Source organism: Etheostoma spectabile, chromosome 14 (assembly GCF_008692095.1).
Source record: "Etheostoma spectabile isolate EspeVRDwgs_2016 chromosome 14, UIUC_Espe_1.0, whole genome shotgun sequence".
Lineage (NCBI taxonomy): Eukaryota > Metazoa > Chordata > Actinopteri > Perciformes > Percidae > Etheostoma > Etheostoma spectabile.
Window position 1 is genome coordinate 18,757,001 of NC_045746.1, and position 23,386 is coordinate 18,780,386.

At 38.4% G+C, this 23,386-nt stretch overlaps 3 protein-coding genes across 6 annotated transcripts in view; 1 reads left to right on the forward strand and 2 right to left on the reverse strand.

Annotated features, from left to right (window-relative positions):
• Window positions 1–3,108, reverse strand: part of LOC116701875 (T-cell differentiation antigen CD6) — a 10,846-nt gene extending 7,738 nt beyond the window's left edge. For both annotated transcript variants that reach the window (XM_032535911.1, XM_032535910.1), the window contains exons 1-3: window positions 2,968–3,108; window positions 2,039–2,128; window positions 709–996 (exon numbers count right to left, since the gene is read on the reverse strand). In XM_032535911.1, the coding sequence (XP_032391802.1) occupies window positions 709–996; window positions 2,039–2,128; window positions 2,968–3,019 (430 nt within the window). In that variant the 5' untranslated portion in view covers window positions 3,020–3,108. The remainder of the gene's footprint in view (window positions 1–708; window positions 997–2,038; window positions 2,129–2,967) is intronic.
• ccne2 (cyclin E2) overlaps window positions 1–10,827 on the forward strand; it is a 19,571-nt gene extending 8,744 nt beyond the window's left edge. Inside the window, exons 1-12 of one of the 3 annotated variants that reach the window (XM_032535923.1) lie at window positions 5,168–5,400; window positions 6,250–6,281; window positions 6,386–6,443; window positions 6,563–6,613; window positions 7,466–7,599; window positions 7,851–7,986; window positions 8,623–8,769; window positions 9,012–9,107; window positions 9,197–9,331; window positions 9,698–9,809; window positions 10,059–10,216; window positions 10,374–10,827. In XM_032535923.1, coding sequence (XP_032391814.1) covers window positions 5,278–5,400; window positions 6,250–6,281; window positions 6,386–6,443; window positions 6,563–6,613; window positions 7,466–7,599; window positions 7,851–7,986; window positions 8,623–8,769; window positions 9,012–9,107; window positions 9,197–9,331; window positions 9,698–9,809; window positions 10,059–10,216; window positions 10,374–10,451 — 1,260 coding nt within the window. In that variant the 5' untranslated portion in view covers window positions 5,168–5,277 and the 3' untranslated portion in view covers window positions 10,452–10,827. Of the gene's footprint in view, window positions 1–5,167; window positions 5,401–5,472; window positions 5,496–6,249; window positions 6,282–6,385; window positions 6,444–6,562; window positions 6,614–7,465; window positions 7,600–7,850; window positions 7,987–8,622; window positions 8,770–9,011; window positions 9,108–9,196; window positions 9,332–9,697; window positions 9,810–10,058; window positions 10,217–10,373 lie in introns of those variants that run through there. The other 2 variants (XM_032535924.1, XM_032535925.1) reach the window with 2 other exon arrangements.
• A 195-nt stretch (window positions 10,828–11,022) lies between these two features.
• ints8 (integrator complex subunit 8) lies at window positions 11,023–23,364 on the reverse strand. Its single transcript, XM_032535889.1, is given in 29 exon segments — window positions 11,023–11,281; window positions 11,792–11,835; window positions 11,964–12,028; window positions 12,121–12,194; window positions 12,474–12,524; window positions 13,475–13,578; window positions 13,687–13,805; window positions 13,887–13,948; window positions 14,226–14,285; window positions 14,391–14,424; window positions 14,533–14,717; window positions 15,500–15,621; window positions 16,000–16,204; window positions 16,716–16,826; window positions 16,964–17,094; window positions 17,239–17,414; window positions 17,652–17,722; window positions 18,255–18,396; window positions 18,550–18,650; window positions 18,845–18,909; window positions 18,912–18,996; window positions 19,121–19,228; window positions 19,988–20,167; window positions 20,403–20,454; window positions 20,652–20,723; window positions 20,831–20,971; window positions 21,344–21,518; window positions 22,195–22,333; window positions 23,239–23,364. Coding segments are annotated over 29 exon segments (3,051 nt in total). The 5' UTR covers window positions 23,299–23,364; the 3' UTR covers window positions 11,023–11,164.
• Between the last annotated feature and the right edge of the window lie 22 nt (window positions 23,365–23,386).

Sequence of the window (23,386 nt, forward strand, 5' to 3'; positions counted from 1 at the left end):
AGGCTACTCAGCTTTTTAAAGAACAAAAAACCAAGTAGTAATACTACAATGTAAAATATAATGTGTTACAAATAAAAGTCATGCATTCAGTACATCTAAAAAGCCTATACTTATTTAAAGATATAATCAGGGGTGTCTTAAGCATCACTAATTTTGCAGCTGGTAAAACTGGGGGTAATATTTTGATTCTTTATTGTACTGCTGGGTAGTTTAATACATATCAATACCTCATAATGTATTAGTTGATTTAGATGTTAATAATCTGAATCTGTAATTTATGTTTTTTTTAAATAAATGTAGTGGAGTTAAAAAGTACAAAATGTAATGTAGTAGATATATAAAGAAGTATAAAATGGACATACTCCGGTAAAGTACTTCAAAATTGTACATAAGTACAGTGCTTGAGTAAATGTACTTGTTCTATTATAGGAGGAGCTGCTGTCTGTCTGTCTTAGTCATATCCATTGAGTCTGTCATGTTATACAGTCTACTTCGTGTTTCTTATTGTTTTTTGTTTGTTAAAAAGAAAAAAAAGCTGGAAAATATAAATAAAATATGCAATAATAGAGAAAGATTGTGTATTAGAAAACTTTTAAATATATACAATATAGGCCCACATAGCTGAATTTACAAGTAATTAACAATACTTTGATTAGAGAAATAAAAACAGGATTTCTTTGAATCCCAATCCTATAAATCAAACCTTACCACAAACAGCTTCAGCAATCACAGTGCAGTTATCTCCCGCACTCTGTGAACAGTTCTGCAAACGACCATCTTGGTACACACAGTCATGAAAGCAGTTGGTAGGCCTATTGGGAGGTGATCTGGTTTTATTCACATGATAGACGCTGCCACAGTCGAGATCCTGACACATCTGTTCAACCAACATATCAGCAGATTCTGCTGGTAAAGCCACCACATCACCGCTCCTGTTTCCAGGCATCCTGAGCATGAAGATGCATTTGCCAGAGAGTCTGTGGACGTATGGGTCACCTAAGGACACACAGAAACAGAAATAGTAGAAATAGTATCAATTCCTGTTCCCTGATTCTTGTCACAATCGTAATACTTTCTGAAAATCTTACAAATGTGTCACAGATACTGTATATAGTTTCAGTTTTTTTTTTAAAGCTCAGTTATTTTCCTAAACAGCTGGGCATTATAGCTTCTAGCAAACGTTACTCACACAGAAGAAAACAGTGCATTTGGACTATTTTCTATTGCGGATTGATACGCAATCTAGTAAATATTTACAGCACCAGGACTTTGCATGTGGGTTTGAGACAATACAAACTAGTGTTTGTGTTGTTACTTTCACTGATAATGACAGTGCCAGCATCACGTACAGACTATCCAAAAAACCGCATCAAACACATCTAACCACATTTGACCAATTATTACTTGCTTCAAGAGTAACCACTTAACCAAGAGTCAGATTTTTTGTGTTTAAGCGCGTGGATCAGAGCAATATGGTTGAAAGGAGACCACATCATCAAGACATTATCTTATATAATTATTATTATATATATATATAAAGCATATATATGTACGTATATATATATAAATATATATATATATATATTTATATATTATAGATTTATATATTATAGATTATAGATATATAGATTATATTATTATATATATTGGCATCTGACTGCTTTTAAAAAGAAGTTTTTCTTTTCCTGTGTATGATAGAGATGTTTCTGGGACAAAACTGCCTTACTGTGGGTGCAGTTGAGCAAAAAGCCACACAGAAACAAACAGCAGCAAAGGTCGCACCAGCGTCTGCATGGGAGAATGCTTTGCTATCTTACTGTTTGATTTGCACCTGCAAAATTCACAGAGATCTGTTTCACAAGCAGCTCACCCCACATCCTGTCACAATAAAAGCAAGGATATTTTGATATTCATACGTTCTCTGCATACAGAGTAGTTCTTGAATGAAAGTAGTGTCACAAATCTAGTAGTACTGTGTGTTTGTGTAAAAGAGAGAGGGAAAGATTAATACATTTGCACTGCAGAAAATGTAACTTACTGCTGAATTCCTCTTGTATTATTGTATTATTTCCTTCTGCTCTCCTCTGGAAATCAGTTGGGTCTGTTTGAGTGGATGAGTTTTGCAAAGCTGAAATGAAGATGGAAAAAACTCACTCTCACTATCAGGATCAGTGCAGAATCACGGACTTCTGAAGAGTAACCAAATGTCTGACCTTTTCATTTCAGCCCTTGGATGGAGTGCAGTGTGGGTGTGCAGACCCAATAACGTTTTTAGTCATCCACATTCTAAACTTCACATCGTATTTATCTTAATGTTATCTTAATACTCCTATGTGACTGAATCAGCCAAAACAAAAGATTAAAATGATTCAAAGATTTATTTGTCACACATAGTCGCATGCTACCAATGTTGTGCTAAAAGATAAGTGTGGAAAATGAGGATTAGAAAAATGAAAAAGATTGAACATTAACAAGAGCAAATATAACTGGACCAAAGGCCACTTTAGATTTATGTAAAAAAAAAAAAAAAAAAAACGTGTGTTTTTTTTTCTGAACTGAATAAGGTTTAGCCAACTTCAGGATCCATTTGTCAGGATTTACCACTTTAGTATGTAGTTTGTTTCTTTGTCCATGTTAAATTTGTAGTGATACTTACTCTTCTTTTGATTAATAGCCCATAGAAATAGTAAAACAGAAGACAATAGATTCCAAACAAAGAACCTTTTTTGACAACAACTTTGACTTTTACATCAACTTTCAAAAATGTTCAAAATGTCATAGCATAACACAGTTTATGTGCTGCACTATACAGCGTTAAATATAGTTACAACTTAGACAAGAAAATACTTTTTTTTAGTTACAACCGGTGTCAATAAAACCATAATAATATCCATACCTTACAGCAGAATGATTATTTTGTAAACATATTTTAGATATAAAGTTTATGTATAAAACAATATACATTACCGTGACAAAGAAAGCTCAGTTGGACAATTAAAATGCATTTCACCAGCTTCATGTTGTTAAAAAAAGGGAAACAGCCTCTATTGTCTCTAATCAAACTGTGCCATTTAGAACTTGTACTGTGTCTGCGGCTTCCTCTCTTGTTCCATGTCTATGACAGAACTTCCCATTTACCACAGTGACAGGAAGTGAAGCATGTGCTTTTGTCACTGAAACTGACACATCTTTGACTCATTGGAGTCATTTTGTATTAATCATTACCTTGTTTTGTCTTTGATATGGACATTACATTGAGACTTGTAAGGCAAGGCAAGGCAAGGCAATGCAGCTTTATTTGTAGAGCACATTTCAGCAACAGGGCAATTCAAAGTGCTTTACACGAAATCAGTTAAACAGATAAAACACAAGTAAAAACAGTTAAAAATAATAAGCATTAAAAACCGGTAAAACACATGAATAGACAGTTAAAAACAAAATAGAAACATAAAACACAAGAATAAAAGTTACAGTGCAGCATAAGAAATTTAAAGAAATGAGCAGTCATTTAAAGAAAGGCAGCATCAAAAAGGAAGGTCTTCAGCCTCGATTTAAAAGAACTGAGAGTAGCAGCGGATCTGCAGGCTTCTGGGAGTTTGTTCCAGATATGAGGAGCATAGAAACTGAAAGCTGCTTCACCCTGTTTAGTTCTGACTCTGGGGACAGAAAGTAGACCTGTCCCAGATGACCTGAGAGGTCTGGGGGGGTCATAGTGTAGTAGCAGATCAGAAATGTATTTTGGACCTAAACCGTTAAGGGATTTATAAACTAGCAAGAGTACTTTGAAATCAATTCTTTGAGACACAGGAAGCCAGTGTAAAGATTTCAGAACTGGAGGGATGTGATCCAGTCTCCTGGTCTTAGTGAGAACTGGAGTGATGTGATCCAGTCTCTTGGTCTTAGTGAGAACTGGAGTGATGTGATCCAGTCTCTTGGTCTTAGTGAGAACTGGAGTGATGTGATCCAGTCTCTTGGTCTTAGTGAGGACTCAAGCAGCAGCGTTCTGAATCAGCTGCAGCTGTCTGATTGATTTTTTAGGGAGACCTGTAAAGACCCCGTTACAGTAGTCAAGTCTACTGAAGATGAAAGCATGGACCAGTTTTTCCAAGTCCTGTTTACACATAAGTCCTTTAACCCTTGATATATTCTTAAGGTGATAGTAGGCTGACTTTGTTATTGTCTTAATGTGGCTGTTAAAATTCAGGTCTGAGTCCATGACTACACCAAGATTTCTGGCTTTGTCTGTTGTTTTTAAATCATGGACAAAATAGCAATGTGTTAAATTAACAACATTAGTAGTAGACCTAACTGAGGGTCTAAAAGGATTAATACAGTCAAGTCATATAGTGTCATAATGTATACTGCCAAGCATTACAATGCCGTTCAATTGATGCTGTTCCATTGAGACTAGAGTACAGCACGTATAGTTATAATTATGTTAAAATTACCAAATTATTTATAGTGCACACATGGTTTGTAAGGTATGAAGAATGTTCCATACAATCAATTTAATATAATGCTAAATGTTTAAGCTATGTTAAATGATAATAAAATAAATGTGTGATGGCATGTTAAGAGTCATGCAATCATAGGATATAAGTAAAATAAATAGTTTGACTAAAGCTACAAAGGGGTCTTACATTCTGTCAAGCACGACTTCAAATTAATTTTACCAGAGGAGGGCGACAGTACTTCTTCGTTGGTGCATGTTTCAGCCAAAATGTTCAGTATTGTCTAAGTACAACTTGATATTGACCAGGCTGTAACAGGTATGTCAGGGCCCAAGCACCGCCCACGTCGTTCCCCGAAGGCTTAGGGCCCGAGCACGAACTAACTGAGGAGAGCTCTAACTGACAGCTCTGACAGCTGCCTGCTTTGTTTACATCATGGTCCAGGAGCACGCGCTCAACTTACCTCGCTCTCTTATTGGCTGTCCGGTTCTATAGCTCCACCCACCACCGGCTATCCGGAAATACAACTGGTAAGAATGACGAAGTTAATTTAAAATGCATGTCATTTTTAGACCTTTCTGTGACAGTTAAGCCTAAAAAATACTAACAACAAACATCTAATTTTAGTAAAGACCATTCAGCTTTAAAAACAAAAATAAAAAGACGGTATCTCTATTTAGTTTTAAGTTTAGTTTGTGAATTTAGTTGGCCTATAAGAACAAACTCGACCCATCGAAACGTTAAAGTGATTGAAAATAAAACAAAGGGAATAAATACAACAACGGGGACGCATCGATCTAACTAAGGTTACTCGCCTTTTATTTAAATGTTAATCTTTTCCAACCTCCTGTTGGGAGGATTTACACATGCGCAGTGTGCCGCAGATGCCAATTTGTTGGCGCCAGCGCCAACTGGAAACAAGTTTAATCTGGGCTCGGAACCAGAGAGGGTAAGCTGCAGACAGTAGTACTCCCGTAGTTAGCTAGTTTGTGTCGTTAGCTAAGTAGTTTACTTTTACTGTAAGTAAAAGTAAGTCAGGTGGAGGTAATCTTATGCTGTAATTAAAGCAGTGGTGTTTGTTATTTTGCTGTATACAATATGTTTGTATACAAACGCTTGTAGGGTTTGTGTTTATCAAGTTAGCGTCAAAGTTAGCTAACACTAGCTAGATAAAGTTGTCTGTTTGGCATTAATGACTGTTTTAGATACTTCTGTGGAAGGCAGAGTTTTGTCGCAGCTTTTGAGTTCTTGCACTCTGTACCTTGTTCGGTCAGCGGATCATAATGCATCTAAAGTTCATGGCACAGAAATGATATTAGAAACCATAACGGTTTGAAAGTTTAATCATTAGTGGTCGTATGGTTTTCGGTTAACGTCAGTGTTGAATTCAAACCATTGTATCAGTGGTATCTGTCTTAAAATGTCCTTCCTGGGCTTTGGTGTTGTTAGATCAGTTGTAGCATTTTTTGGGGGGCCTTTCACTCCATGTCTCTTTGTGTTGTTCACTGTCGTTTTGTCTCCTGCAACTGGATCTTTAGGCCATAAAGTTATATCGTGATGTAGATTAAAGTTTAAGCAGCAGCGTCTTGTTTCGCGGGCGGTGGCTGCAGAGTGTGGGTCATTTTAGGTTACGCGCCCATTAATGTGTTGGCGCGTATGATATCTAATTCCTGAAACAATGTGTGTCTGTCGATCTTGGTTATGAATGGAAGTATGTTTTGTGCAAGATACCGGTTGTTACCGTTTCCACCTGAGGGCTGTTATGGTTATATTGTTGTTGTTGTTTTTTTTCCCACAGACAAAAGCAGTTACAACCATGTCTAGACAAAGGTAATGACCTCTTTATATGATTTATTATTGTATCTAGATTTCTTGTTGCTTCTTTTGTCCAATCTCAAGCTCCATGTTGAGTTCAGTTTGATTATTTTTTGCAGTGGTCGCCTGCTGAAAAGATCTGAAAATGCTGCAGGTCCGAAAGGCAAAGTAACTAAGGTAACACACCTTTCATTTAGGAGTATACAGTACAGCTTTAATCAGTGATTTTATATATAGACAATCATTTACTTGCTAAATGGTCTTGACATACAACTTATAAAAACTTTTATTTTCAGCAAATTAACCGAAAAAAGGTTCAGCCCCTGTCAAAGCTGCAGTGTGAGCAGGTATGTCCCTTTCTTATATAATTATCTTAATTAGGTCAGAGCATTAGATTCAGCTTTGTTCAACAAAGTTCAGGCGCTGACACAAATCCAGTTTAGCAATGAACCAAATGTGCAAAAAACAGTAATCTATATAGTATACAGTGTATGTATATACTTTATTTAATTAAGAAATCACATTGACATCAAGTTCTCATTTGCAAGTGGGACCTGAGTACACTGGGAAATATTAAACCAAAAAATTAGAAAGAGAAAAAAATAACAAGACAAGTAGACAATAGTATGCAGGCATAATTGGAAACATTTATAACATTATTTCATACAAATAAGTTAAGAATGGGGGGGGGGACAATTGTGATACCTGAACTTGTGTATCGGCCGATACCAAGTACTGATCCAATACCAGTGGGTCATATATTTTATTATGTTTTAACAACTGTGTACTACTATCCCTGTATGGATGTGATATGATTTCTCTTTGTTGTCGGTCTGGCTCAGGTTAAACTTTGTTTAACATGAACAAACACAAATGATGAATGCCACAGAACTTTCTTTTATCATCCAGTTTGACCATCAGTTATAACGGGAAAAGAACATAAACAAACTACTTTAACGTGGATTTTCTTTAGAGCTTTATTATGTGGTATTGGATTGGTGCATAAACTCCAGTACTTTCCGATACCAGCGTTTTTAGGTGGTATCGGAGGCAACAACGATACTGGTATCGGAACATCTCTAGCTGTATGACCACACCTGAGGTCAAGAGAAAGCAATTTCAACAGAAATATCCGTTCCTGTTAATAGCTCTTAGTTTACCAACACACATGTTGCATTAAGTTGTCATTTCCATTTCAGAACCAGCTGATACTTGACGGAGCTGCCAAGCCTTGTATTCTCGAGACTTCTGAGAAGGGAGTCGGGGTCGACTGTGATGCAGTTCTCACATCCCCATCTTCCTTGATTCGGCCGTCACCTTTGCCTCATCTTGGGTGATTGTCAGTTATTATTCAGCCATGGTTTGACCCAGAATTATCTTTTGCGGATATCTTCTGCCAGACTGTTTAATATAGTTACCCAAAACCCAAATGTATTCAGTTTAGTGTAATTATGACCAAGAAAAACACCAGAATTCTGACATTTTAAAAAGTTGAACAATCAAAGTCAAAATTGGTTGCTGATTAATTTCCATTTGATTGATTATTGACTAATTGTTGCAGCTCTATCTGTCTGCATGTTACAGATGGGGATCTCCTGAAGATGTGTGGTTGAAGATGGTCGGCAGGGAGCAGAATTACAGACACAGCAAGAGCTTCATGCTGAAACACCCGACAATACAACCCAGAATGAGATCCATTCTCCTCGACTGGTTAATTGAGGTGCGTTTTCAACTGCATCTCATTGAAAAAATATTTTTGTTTCATTCATACATACATCTTTGATATTTCTGTGTAAAGATGACTTCACAACTTTGTGTGTGAAACAGCAGCAGTTTGAAAATCCTTTAGGTTGCCAGGCTGGCTCAGTGGAGGAGTTGGCCCACAGGTATTTTTAGGTTTTTACCTCGATGCAGAGGTCCAGGGTTTGAATCCGACTTGTGACCATTTCCTGCGCGTCTTCTTCTCCCCTTTCTCCCCTAACTGTCCTGTCAAAAAGGTGGAAAAGCCCAAAAATGTATCTTTAAAATCCTTTTAGGGTCACAATGTTGTAAATACATAAATAGCAATGTACAAACTTCTAACCAAATTAGCTATATTTCCTGTTTAATCTATATTCATCCGTGAGGTTTTAGGTAATTGGCACAAGCCCTGTTTCTTATCTTAACACTAAATTAAGTTGAAACATCAGGCTACTAAAACATCTCAGCTTTTCCAGTTCAGTGAACAAAACAAAAATACAAAACTGAGAAACATATTACTATAAAGCAATGTAATCACTTAGCTTTAGATCTCATCAATTTGAAGAAACAAAAAAAAAGGTGTACCAACTATTTTATTTGTCATTGATTTAACCAGGTGAGTGAGGCCTATACACTTCACCGGCAGACGTTCTATTTGGCTCAGGACTACTTCGACCGGTTCATGTTAACGCAGAACAACATTGAAAAGGGCATGCTGCAGCTCATTGGGATAACTTGTCTTTTTATAGCAGCAAAGATGGAGGTAAGGAACAAAGGGATGGATCAGGTCTCAATTTTTCCAAATCATTCAAACTAAATGAAAGTGTGCAGCATTGTGAGAACCCTGCTTCCACTTAAACAACATGCCCAGCCACCAGTTAAGAAACCTTTTTATATCTGGGGGTTTAACAAGCTCATTGATCTTGAGGTATTTAATTAGCTTGATAGCAACAGTGCACACAGTCACATTTCTAATGGATATGGCGCTGCATTCTTTCCTTGTAGGAAGCATTTCCTCCAAAGCTGTCACAGATGGCTTATATGACTGCGGGAACCTACTATGAAGAAGAGATCATTCAAATGGAGATAATAATTTTGAAGGTACAGTACAAGTGCCATGTTTTGACTCATTATTCTTAATAAATAATCAATAAGATGGCTTTGATTTTCACACAATATATGTTATACAGGCATTACATTGGCACCTTTGTCCTGAAACCGCCGTGTCTTGGCTGAAGCTTTACTTCCAGATGGCATCAATGAACAGCGAGTCTGACCTGCTGCAGCCACAGTTTCCGCAGGAGGCTTACGTACAAATGGCACTTGTAGGTGTTTGGATGGGATTTGTATTTTTAAGCTTAAATACTGTCACAAACCGAAAACCTTCTGACATAGTCACAACAACAAAATAATATTTCACAAAGGGCTTTTCTGTCAGGGCTGTTTTTCTGGATTTCATTCTGTTGTGAGACCCTACTACCACAATACCACTGCTAACCTATGAGAACCTTTTCTCTTTCTATAGTCACTAATACTAAAGTAAACCAAAGTGTCAGTTTATGGTAATGACAGCAGGTTATGTCCCCCAACAACTGAGAGGAACTAAAGCTTCTATATTATATTAAATTTCTTCAGCTCAAGTTTGGCTTATGACTAAGGCTGTTTGTCTTCTGTCTTTTTGACTTTTCCAGCTTTTAGACCTGTGTATCCTCAACATAAACTCTCTGGACTTTGAGTATCGAGTGTTAGCTGCCTCAGTCCTGAGCCATTTCATTGGACCTGAAACAGCTGAAAAGGTTTCAGGTAAGATTTTGGGTGATTACAATTATAATATTGATATAAATCTGTCAAATGCAGAGTATTAAGCCTGATGGGATGGACATTGTCTATGTGTGTCTGTCTCAACTATTGATTGCACAAATGCAGCTGATGCAACTAGATCAACATACTGGCTGAGCGGTTATTAAAAACCACGATTTATGGTCTAAACTGCAGTGTCACCTACAGCAAGGTTACTCCCTACATGTAAACATGTTTTTTTTGTGTACTCAGGTCTTTCTAACGACATCATCCAGCTGTGTGTGAACTGGATGGCCCCCTTTGTGGAGTCGGTGGGCTGGTTTGGCAGAGCGACGCTGAGGAATTTTGTCGGGATAAAGAGAGAAGACAGACACAACATCCAGACGCACACAGACTATCTGACCATGCTGGTTTGTACTTTCTTCTACTTGCACTGAACAGTTAGTTGTACTGTTTGGAATGAATTTATTATGGCTTGATCTAAATAAGAGCCGCCATAATAAATACGTATTCATTAATGCTGCTATTTCATTGGTTGAACCCGACTTTCAACCCGTCTTATTTTAGGAGGACGTCAGTCAAAAGGAGGTGAACAGACAGTTCCTCACTCCTCCCAACAGCACAGAGAAAACCTGCACACGTTGAACCACAAGAGGAAGACTCTGAGGTCAATGTGAACAAAGACACCGGGTTTAGGTTGAGTCTTGTTTACTGGAATCGGCTCCTAACCGGGGGAAGAGACTGTTAACTGGAATACAGAGTTTGTACAGAGTGGGATTTTATGTCATGTCTGCTGATGTGAAATTGTCACTGAATGCAATATCCAGAATAATATTTAAGACTTAAATCTTGGCCAAAGCTCTTTTTTTCATGATTTTAGCTGTTTCTAGCAACTGGGTGCTTTAATTGAGAAAACATGTTTTTAAATAGTCAGGTGTCATTTGTCAAATGATCTATTACTGAAAGTAATGTGCAATTGTTTACTTTTGTACCATATTAAATATGTTCAAAGTCAACAGAATCTGAATACTGCTTCAGGGTCAGTTAGTGTTTTTTTGAAATGCATGTTGAAAACCAAGTTTACTGCCGCAACTTCACCTGTCAGCTAATAAAGGGCATACTCTTCAGTGTTTCTCAGCCATCTGTGCCATGTTGTTGTTGTAAACCAGCCATTGTTTGTGTAACTCAGGTCTATGGATAGTCCATGATTTATTTCTTTTAAATAATCCATGTAAAATGATTACAAGTGTATAAATGAGCAACTTTATTTATTTTACAATTTTTTTTTATTTTTTTTTTAACCATAAAATAAAATATACATTCCCACCCGCCTGAAGTTTAAGTGGTTCCCATGTTTTCTAGAAATACAGTTTGGCCATCGCCTGCAGGAATCTCTTCTTCCTCTTCTGTGCAGCCAGCTGCAGCACTTCCTCTGGATTACTGGTGTTTAACTCCGTCTGTCCGATCGCTTTTATCTGAGAAACAACAAGAGTTAATCTACTGTAGCCTCTTACTAAGCGTAGACTTGGAGATATGTAGGTTATAATTTAATTGGGTTGGGGAAAAAAAAATAAAAAAAATCGCTTTCAACTATTTTAAAAGACTAAGCCATTTCTAAAAATTATGTTGGAATAGTTATGGATCCACTGTTAATGTATAACCCTCACTTTCAAACCACATTTGGCCCTTTTTAAGCTTTGTGTTTAAGGTCACCACATTCATTCTCATCATGTCACCGATGAGTGAACACTAAACCTTTTGTGGAGGAATTTCAGAAATTGTTTCTAGAAAAGCTGAACATAAAAACGACCATCTGAAAAATGCCTTTTCACAAACACTTAGGTCATGAAAAATTGCCATTTTGATTGGTTATCAAAATGATAGTGACTATCTCTATATAAAAAATATGATAGATGTACTGGTAAGCTTTTTAATTTTACAAGTGGAATAACTTTGTTTTATCTTGGTGCAGGAACAGGTTTTACCGCTATTTGTCTCTTCTCAGTCTCGCCCCGTTTGTGGTGAATATCTGTAAGTACGGTCAAGGAAGAACAAAATGACAATGTTTGCATGGCTTGTTTTTGCAAAAGTAGAATTGTATGGTATAAGCTAGTTCTCTCAAGGTCTGTATTTGCCCTAAAAAAAAGTAAAGGATACGTGTGAGGTATTCCAGGATGGTGACGTCCCAGATGTAGTCATAGAATGAGTCCATGGCATCGTGACTGGTGATAAAAGAAGATAAGAGATGTTCAGAAAGGTGCCGTTGGTCTTGTTGGTCTGGCTGCTGGCGGTGTCAGGTCATGTCGTAGCGTACCTGTTCTGTTCTTGAAGAGCTTTAAATGCCGTCATGTAGTCCACCTCTCGAAGAAACTGACAGAGAACTGCAACCTAATGGGGATGAGAGAGAAACTAGTTGGAATAATGTCGAAATAATGTGAAATTTGTTGATTCTGATAAAAACGTACTGCAGCATGTGAAAACAAGCATAACATTACACTGAAAGTGTAATAAAACCTGAGAGGTATTTATCCAGTTAGTTATTTTTAGAAACCATTTCACCATCAGGACATTGAGACAGCATTGTGATCAGCACTTGCAATTAAAAAAGAAAGATATGTAGGATATAATTTGAAAGAAAGAAAAGGGCAACTGCATTGAAACTCTGACCTGAGTGTGGCAGTTCATCATTGAACAGCACTTGATCATCCTCTTCAGGACCTGCAAACACAAGTCAGTGTTACTAGTCTATATCCATGATGTTCCACTTCCAGGATTGTTCTCATTCTGCTAGAAAATCCGCCGGATGTCCTTTTTTTCGGCAGTATGTCTGTCACCTTCCGCTTTCTTTGTGTTGTAATTTTAAACTCTGGTTGATTTGAAGACTATGGTTAACTGCTCCTCAGATCTCTGCAGGGTAAATCCAGACAGCTAGCTGGACTATCTGTCCAATCTGAGTTTTCTGTTGCACGACTAAATCAACTTTTGAACGTACACATGTTCCACCAAAACAAGTTCCTCCCAGAGACTATTTTGCAGCGGCACCATGGCTTTAAAGTGCTCATATTATGCTTTTCGGCTGTCCTTTATTGTGTTGTATATCTTTTTTTTTGTGCATGTTATAGGCTTTCAAAGTGAAAAAGCCCAAAGTCCACCCCACAGGGACTCACCGTCTCCAACAGAAAACACTGTTCACAAACTGCTCCAAACTCTCATACTTCTGCTTAGCTAGCAGTCCTTACCTAGCTACCACACATGTGCGACTCCCAACAAAGATGGGATAATTGAGATGCCTCACTATGTAATTAAAAACAGAGATCTACACACAGCGTGAAAAGAGGAGCTGCAGCAATGTGCAGTACAACAAAACCATGGTGTTTTTTGAAAATTAAACAATGTCAACCTATTCTGATAAAACCTCTAAATACAATTATGAACCTGAAAATGAGCATAATATGAGCACTTAAAACGCCAATAAACCAGGGCAGGTTTTTCTCCCATCCAGCGTTGTGGAGGAAGGTCTGGCAATGCGTTAAATACATTATTGTAACTCGCTTCTAGAGTATTTAGTATGTTATTATTCAACTGTAGAAAGTCAATGTTTTGTTTTTATTGAGACTTTGTTTGTAGTCATTTAGTGTGTAGTTTTGGGAGTAACCTGTGTGATGTACCTGGTCGGAGTAGACGTCAGGGGGAACAGCTTTGGTGAAGAAGTCCGAGCACACAGCTCCGGCCTGGAGGTAAAAGTTCAGTGCAGCAGAGTATTGATTGGTCACTGCAAACCGTGAGACGAACAAGAAGGCTTCAGTTACTGTGGTGTGGGTAACACGGTTTATACTTTCTTCTAAATTGTTGTCGCCAACTTAGCAGTTTAGTTTCTCACCAAAGTAGATATCTGCCTGTGTGATGAGCCACGACTGGTTATTAGGATTCAGGGTGAGGGCGTAGGACACCAGCTCTTTGACCGTCACAGCCACAGCTTCCACGTCTACTGCCTGTATGCTGGACACAAACATCACGGTCACATTTAGTGGCTTGGTTTGAGACATCTTAAACATTTCATTAAGCAACAAAAGTTCTTACTTTGGAAGAGTAGATGGCCAGATGGAGAGGTGTTCTGCTGTCACTTCATTTACAATATCATCCTAAAGAGAGAAAACAGATGGTTACCCCTGAGCGATTCAGATAGCTGACTGTGATAGGCACAGCAGAGAACAACTTAAGCGGCCAAACTAAAACTGCAACAAAACCTACCATCATACTATGGTTTTTGTACACTTACTGCATCATTTTAACTAGCTGTTTACTTCCCCTTTGTTTTACTGTGAGATAATCCTACTACCCCTCAACCTACGTGAGATTGTACAGTGTGCTTTCAATGTGGAAAATTCAACAATCTAACAGTTAAAATTAGATACATACCCGCACTATGCTGTGGAGCCTCACAAACAGTGAGATAAGGGTTGTCAGCACCAGTGGCTCCTGTGAGACATAAGATGAAATGCATTACCTTTGCATTAATAGCACCTCAATTAATGTAAATTTAATATATTCAGAGGGTTTAAGTTTAGTTTATTGAATACTTACTCTAATTTTCTTGATGAAAGTGATGAATTTGCTCCTAAATGGGTTAGACAATAAAAATACACCAGAATGAGCATGACTCTGCCACCTGTGTGTGCTTGTATACAGCGTATAATTGTGGGTAGTAAACATGTTTGCAGTGTACCGGTGCAGGATGCCCATGGAGGACTCTCTCTGTTTGATGAGGCCCACTCTGCCGTCGTGGTTCCTCTTGTGCTGGATGGACACGCTGCAGATCTGAACCACCACATCCCACAGCTCCTTGGCTGTGCGCCGACACTCTTTAGGACCTGGGAGCTCTTTGCAAGTTGAAGCCAGGAGCTGACCCAGCTATTGGAAGGAAACAGAGGGGGTGACTTTAACAAGCTAAAACCAAAGCAATCCTGGCCATTTAAACCATCCAAGAGCCAGTGAAGGATTCATCATTACAAAGTCTGTTTCCAAAGGTAAGAAATATTTCTAATTACATTTTGGAAATGTGTATAAAACAATCCACAATACTTCAAGAATTATAGAATAGTTGTATTGCAGTGGTACAGGCATTAAATAACACTTTGAGCTTGTCTCTCTCTATTAAACATATGGCTTAAACCTGTAGTTAATGATTTTATTGATCACTTTGAGGTAGCAAAAAAAAAAGCTGTATGCACAACACTGACATGTCATCACCTTATACAAAGTTGGTGCACATTGAGCACACATGGAGCAAAACTATTATCAATATGGAGCCTTGTTTATGTCCACCTGACAAATGTAAAGTCACAAACACCGAAATTGTTTCCATTGTTAATGTAGACGTATTAATTACATCTTTAAATGAAGGGGTGCAACAGGCAGATTTATATACCTTATGTTGAATATTATTGCATCTGAACAATCCACCAGAAGGAATTCAGGGAGCTCAACACCTGTACCATTACAGAGCATACCAAGTTTTCAGGGCAGCCAATTGCAATAAAAAAGACAGCTTTAACTATTTTATTACCTACACAAATGTCATGGTCTACTTAAAACAAGGTACTGTAAGAAACAATGATAACGTACAGTATATGTACAGTAAGTGCTAAAATGAAGCAGAAATGGGCTTGAGTGTTGAACAACAGACTTTTTACCTTGATGTATGGGTTATTCATGACCAGAGATGGTGGCACCTGAAGAGTCAGGTAATCGTTCTCCCTCCAGTTCAACATGAAAGCAACACACTCTTTTCCTACCACCTGACGCAGAGGCAGATCTAAAAACAAAGACCCATACTTTAGTGCACCTGTATCCGTGAATGCTGATGTTTTATTACAGTGTATTAGGATGGCGAGAAAGCGCTACAATTTTAGAAACAGCTTTTGTACAGTCTATCATACAAACAATATTATGGATAGAGCAGGTAAAGTGTTCTTTTTGTTGTCTAAAATGTCCAAACTTTATAAAGAATCCCTTATTTGCCTGCAGTATGAATCTATAGTAAGCAAGTTGTGATGCTACTCACATAGATAGGGTACAATCTTAATATTGGAGTGCATCCAGAGCGTCTTACATGTTTCTTTTGCCAGAAAACTACAGGGAAATTACAGGCTTAAGCCCAGGTAACAACTCCACAGTGTTTCCATCCACTCACCGTGAATCCTCATCTCCAGGTATCCTCTGACCCTGCTGACCAGGTCGGAGGACGGCCGCTCCTTGCTGCCCTCGGCCGCCATTGTCTCATGTGCACGGACCTCCAGCAGCAGCATCTCGTTCAGCATCACCTGCCTCAGCTTCGGGGAGAACTCTGTAACAAGTTCCAGGCAGGCTGAGAAAAGCTGTCGTGCATGGGCAAAGTCCTGAGACGACAGGAAAACATGATCCAAATATTTAACCTCTCTGCTTTTAACAGAATCTTACTGCTTGGAACTGTAATTGTGGCTAACTATTTGGTATTCTTTACTGTTAATAAAGTCGGACAAGCTAATTTCATGTATTGAATCCTGTCAAATAAAGTAGACGGCCCACTGTTCCTCAAGAAAGAGCTCAACATCAGCTCCCTCATGAAGAAAGCACAACAGAGGATGTACTTCCTGCAGAAGCTGAATAAATTCAACTTGCCAACGAGAGAATATAAACTATATATACACTGTATATTTGTCTTATATTTATATAGTTTATCTTCTAATACTTGATTTTATATTAAAGAATATGTGACATGCTCCTACAACACAAAAACAAATTCCTTGTTTATGTAAAAAACATACTTGGCAATAAAGCTTTTTCTGATTCTTCTGTTTAATTAGGCCAGTAAAGTTTATTTTATACCAGTAAGTATACCATTTCTGAACATTTATTCTGTAAGCAGACCTTTATTGATATGCAGTGGAGTCCTTTGGCCATGAGGATATAAACCAGGTCTTTTGTCAGGTTGTCTTTAATGCCGAGGATGACGTTTATGTAGTCTGGAGGAACTTCCCACTGAACACACAAAGAGAAAGGGGCATTTCCATTACTTCAGAAAAATGAATATTACAGTTTCCGCAATCAGTAAAGTTAATCTTACATTTTGGCAATTTTTGAATCATGGTGTTTACTACTCTTAATTGACCTCTGACCTTACTGTTGACCCTCCAGAAAGGCCGTTCGGCCATGCCGTGGAGTTCCATGAGGATCTGTCTGATCCTGCGTGGCTCCAGTAGAAGGATGAGCTGCTGCTCCAGCTGCCCAATGTTCACACTCGCTGATGCTGAAATGCATGAAGTCACAAACTTTAAGAGACTGAATCATACCACTGAGAGCTTCCCTGTCAATAACCAGCAGACTTGTGGACAACAAATGGATACATTGGATGTCACTGAACAGAATGGGAACAAAAATCTCAGTTTTGTACCTGGAATGTCATAGAAGGAAGGCAGAGGCTTGGCGCTGAGGTTGATCGTGGTTGATCTCTTCCTCAGCTGCTCTACCAGGACCTTCCTCTCCTCCTCCTTCAACAGCTCCATGAAGAGCTTATGAGACGACACCACAAAAAGCAGAGACAGCTCTTCCAAGGTTTCACACAGAGTCCTGCAAGATAAGAACGGTCTCATTTAAAAGATGATCAAATGATTAGAGTAACAGTTTTATGTAAAATCAGTGCTGTTTAAGAGCTCATACAGAATGTGAAGAAGATACTGCACAGTGATCTGCAATGTACCCATCTGTATGGTCTGCTATTTCTATGAAATAAATTAATGTTCTATTGTCCCTTTAGCTAGTACATCAGTGTATAATAAATGTGACACAGTCTCTGCTCTTACTCACTTCATGAAAGTACCCATGTTTCTTCTTGATGTCTCAGACTGACGGCCCTTTTCCAGAGAAAGTGTGCATACCTGCAGGACAAAGAATATTGGATTCAAATGAGCATCAGCTTTCAATTTTACAATCAGAAGAATAATTCAGGTCAGCCCCAGATACACGTTGGACTCCACCAACCTCAGCATAGCTCATATGCCTCGAGAAAATAATTTCCTAAAAATCATGTGTTAGTTTTTCAAATGAAAATACAATTTTTAACTTCAATAGATAGAAGTTTAATAACAATCCTGACATGTACATTTTTATACAACTCCTACAAGCCTCTTTCCTTAATCGGAAGGCTTGATGCTTCATTGCCACCAGTTGGGATATTGTATTGTACAACACATGCACATTATTTAAGGTAATTTGATCTTTATCTAACAGTTGATATCGGAGAATAAAGAAACGGTGGATGCATTAGTTAAAAGTCAGATTTAAATCTGAGACATACTTTGAGTTTTCCGACGTTTGCACATTTAATCTCTAGGATTCCCAAGCATTCATTACTCCTGCAAAAGTCTTTAATGAAACAATTATTTGGGACATAAAAAGGTGAGAAATTACCTCTAAAATGAAGTCCACCATCTTTTTACTGGGTTTGAGGAGGAGCTGCTGGAAACGCACACTGAGGACTTCTCCTTCCAAAGCATCTCGGACGGCGTTGCAAACACACAGCTTGTAGCAAACCTCATCTAAGGTTGATTCCCTGCAGAGTGTTAAGAAATAAGTCGTAGGCTAGATTGTTAGTAGATATGCAGAATGACTGCGCTAGAAAGTAAATATAAAGTAAAATAAATACAATGGCAGCGGTATCTTGTTTAAATACCTGTAAATAATATATATAAAATTGTGGTCTCACCCTTGTTGCACTTTATACAGGAACTCCCTGAGAACAGACCGTCTGAAGTTGTTTGGCAAACTGCGGCACACGTTGTCTTTGATAAAGGCTTCGATGACAGCCTGTTAGAGAGGAATACACAATATAAAGTACTACACGTGGTTTACAGTGCTGAATACCTTCATTCAGTTATACAACTTTCTGGCATGTCTCATTATCTTCAGTTTCAATTTGAGCCTTACTATAGGTAGTTCCAGGTGTATTTTTTACAAAAACAAATCTTTGGCTTTAAAGTTCCTGCAGCGTCTGCTCTGACCTGGTAGTTGCGTGCCCTGATCAGGCTGTTGATCTGGTTGTAGGGTGTGTTCTGGGAGTCTGACGGTCACAGTCTTCAGTCAAAGCTTTGCAGGCGTTCCAGTAGCCAGCCAGACGTTTCTCATCCAAGTGAACATGAACAGTGGAGTCCAGCTAAAAAAAATAAACGTATCATAAACATAAGAAATGACTGAGAGCTACAATTTCTGCTGGTGGCAAACTAAAACTAAAAAAAGACAAATCTGGACATGGTAAAGTATTGAACAAGTAAATCTACCTTTGTTAATAGTTCCTTTGTTTGCCTGAAGTGATCACGGGCGTTCTCATAGGCTGTTTGGTCTGTGCAGCCTTGCTGGAAGAAAATACCTCCCAAGTCATAATGCACCTGAAAAACCAAATACAAAACATTAGATTCAACACAACTGAATTACTTTTTGACTGAAATTACACTTTGGACATTCGTTTCCCCATTTTTTTGTGTTTTACAAATCCTATTTGCTCTGACGCACACAATCTCCAATTGCTCCCTGAACTAATCAATAGTTGATATAACTGTATGTATTTGCAGTATTTCCCACAGATTAGAAAGTAATTTGTGGCGGGGGTGTGACGTCATATTTTCATTTGCATATAAGTGACGCCATTACGCAATCATTTGCATAAAGCTTAGTGATTGTGTCAGCAATGTAGATTGAAAGAAATAGACATCTTTAGCCAAATAATCACAAATTCATAACAGGAATTTATTTTACCTTATAAATATTACTAAAACAAGAAAATTCTACAAAGCAAGGGGAAAAGCTCATTAAAAAATGATCAAACAAGGCTGTGAATGTATGTATGTTTGAATGTCTGTGTGTGTGTGTGTGTGTGTGTGTGTGTGTGTGTGTGTGTGTGTGTGTGTGTGTGTGTATAGAGTGACAGAGAGATGGAGGAGTGCAGGGAAAGGAAATGCAGCTGAACGAATGCTTGTTTTAAATAGCGTTAAAAGAAAAAAAGAAAAAAGAATAACGAAACACAATGTGTGGCGGCTGGTGTTGATTGTGTGGCGCACCGCCACAAATTAGTCTATGTGTGGGAAACACTGTCATTTGGATGAATTGTAGTCGGAGTGATCTGAGAGAACATTGTGCTATCGACTAACCTGACACTGCAGCTCATTGGCACTGATGCGAAGCCCTGCCGTCGAAGACTCTGTCTCTCCGTTGGCAGCAGCATCAGCAGCCAGCAGATCCAGAGTCCTCAGGGTGTGAACGTAGAAGTCTTTCTTCAGCTGCAGAGCTCCTTCCAGGACGCTGATGGAGTCGGTTGCCTGCTCTTTCAGCTGAGGGTATAATAAAGTACATCTAATCTACTAAACTATTTCTTAAATAGTGGACAGGGACAAAACAGGTATTACTAAAAAAGGCAATATAATGATTGGGTGTTGATCCAAACCTTTACGAAAACAAAATTATCGAGCATTCCGAAATGTGGATAACATGTTTATTTATATCAGCAATAGTCCAAAGTGGTATATTTCATGACAACAATCTCAAAGATGTCCACTGAGTACTCACCACAGTAAGGATGTTGTCAGTCATCTCTTTCTCCTGCTGCACAATACTTAACCTACGAGAGGCCACAAGACAAGTCACACACTATCGTATTGATGCCATTGTAACTGAGCACTTAAAAGCTATATTCTTATTTTTTTAAACTGGACCTGGATGTTTCAGATAAGCATGGGGAGTTTCTTTGTTCTGTAAACAACTTTAGCTGATCCCAAAGCAGAGGGTGGTAACAAGAAAGGAAGGAACAGCATTTACATGTTCATCTGGTGAGGTCCTGGTTTGGTCTGTTTCTCTGGAAAGCTGCTCAGCACGATGGTTCTGATGGCCCTTTGAAAGACACAAGATTATTTGTGATTAGTAAAATCATTTGAATGGCCGACCACAGTGGACGAGCCAGGGTCTCTTACTACTTCAGTTTATGGATCTTCACTCACCAGCGGTTGTATATGATGACAGCCATGGCTGTGGTCGGAGGCAGAGTGGACAGGTCCAGGTCCACATGTTTTACCCCGGGTGGCACTTTGCTCACACACAGGAGTTCATTCAGTAACATATTTAATACTGGAATGGTCAAACTGGCAGGGAAAAGGATGAATAATTTCATGATGCAAACATCTGTATGATTTGATAGAACAATTTTACATGCACATTTTTTAATTATAATTTAGTTTTTCTGTCAAGGTAATTAGGCAGTTACCCTACTGAAATGTTGGAATATCACAACACAGAAGCCAATGACATTATTGGGTGAAAACCTGCAAACCTCAAATTTCAGATATTTAACAACTGAACGACTGCATTGTCCTCTACAAAATGACACATTCTGCAAACATAAAACCCCTTTATACCCTCAAAACTGACTTAGTGGACAGGGTTAAAAAATAAAAACATGAAAAGTTACACTGACTTCCTCCGCATTATAAGTTTAAAGCTCCTTACACACTTACCCTTTCTCAAGAGCATCCAGATCCCACTTCAAGTGGGCAGCTACCTTTAGTGCCAGCAGCTTCAGGGTGCGGTTCCTGCGGTTGTCTACTGGAGGCTGCACTTGATTCTGCTCGTTCACGGAGGGCTTGGATGCCTGCTCCAGGAACTGGATGATCAGCTGCACCGGCGTCGGGTCTGTGGAAACAAGCACACATGCAATTAAAGGTTAATTATTTTTTATGGTGGAGCCACTTTTTGTTAACTTGCCTCATGAGCATTCATCAAAAATACATAGCCTACCAATATGATTTTGACAGACAACAATATTATTTTTATATAAAACTTTCTAGATGCACAACAAATATCACAGTATGGTTGTTCATGTTTGGCCCGTTAACCAAAGGAGTGAAAATTCACCATAAAGCAAAGTGACCATTTGTTTTGGAGTGCAAAGAACGATTATAATGCAAAACACAAGGATACTTGTTATTTTTATGAACTTGACACGAAAGCAGAGTGAAATTATTTATACATGTTAACTTGTATAAATGTACTTTAAGAATCATAAGAAAAGACAACAAAACATTAATGTGATTACCAAACACAAGGCATGACATGCAGATATATTCATTTAAAATATGTTGCAGTGTCATGGGTGCATAGATTTTAAACCATGTTAAACTCACAAATAAATAAGGAAATAAGTTGTATCGCAGCTGATACCTGCCAGATGTTTATTTAAGGAGAATCAGTATTAACTGAGCTATGACTGAGATTTTGTTCACTCTAATTATTCAATTGGTTCATGATATAAAGAAACAATTACCACAAGCCAGAGTATAATAGACATAAGAAGTAATGCTGAGCTGACCTGGGTATGACTTCTGTAGGTGGTTCTCCAGCAGGCTGCCGTCCAGGAGGAACTCGAACCAGGAGGTCTGAAGAGGCGTGCTAGGCCGGCTGCTGGTCACAGCAGCCACCCGGTCCGCTGTCTCCACACTCATCCTCCCCTGGTGAACAGTGACAAAGATTTGAAAATGTGTTTATCTTTTAAGGCATCACCGTGACCTACAGTGAGATGCATGACAAATTGTGTGGAAATTAAGTGTCCTGGAACAACATGAATACATATATTAACACACAAGATCAGTTAACTCATCAGGGGGAGCACTGTTAAGCTTCTGAAAACTGCTGTATTAATTGTCAACTGTAAATTCGTCTGAGGCTCTAGAGGAGCTTTGTCAACATAAATATTTCTCAAACTATGGTTATTGCGACACTTATTTGTTTAATTACCACGGGAAATGAAAATCTACTTGGTTTATCACCACTGATTCTGATTATTTTACTTCTATTTGAATTATTAAGTGTATTAAAAGTGTTTTCAGAAGCACATTAAGTACACAATGTACTGTATTAAGTAACAAAACACTTACGCTATTATACATACTTGTTACACACCCAAGGCTACATGAACGTCACTCATGTTATATGAAAGCAAAGTTTGGAAAAAAGATATATGACCAATGATAGTTCACAGTGTTCATTTTCTGTACTGGCCAGAGGTTTAATCTGATTAACGTGTAGTGCCGAGAGGGCGAGGTTTTTAGAGCTTTTCCACAAAGAGGGTTGGGACATTACTGAACAGATGCGGTTTGAGGCTGCCAGGGTATTAAAATCAAGCGCACCCCTTTCACATATTCTCTGTTGTGTGCGGACTCGGAGCTAACGTTGTTTTGAGCTAGCTAATCCTCTAGCTAACTGGCAAAGCTCTACAGCCTGGGCCGGACACCGAGAGACTGGTTATCTTACCTTAAAAGGACAAAATGAACAAATAAAAAATATATGCTAAATATACACAAAAAAATCTCAAAATTAAAAGCAGGAACAGCTACAAGGAGTGCTTCATTCTCACATAATTCATTCTGCGCTTCGACATCTCGCCGGTGTATTTCCGCTTCCGCTTCGTCGCCATGGCCAGGGACACACTGCGCAGTGTTTGCGCATATTTATCATCTGGAGAGCGGGATTATGCTCTGAGCTTGAGAAAAAAAAGTTTGTTT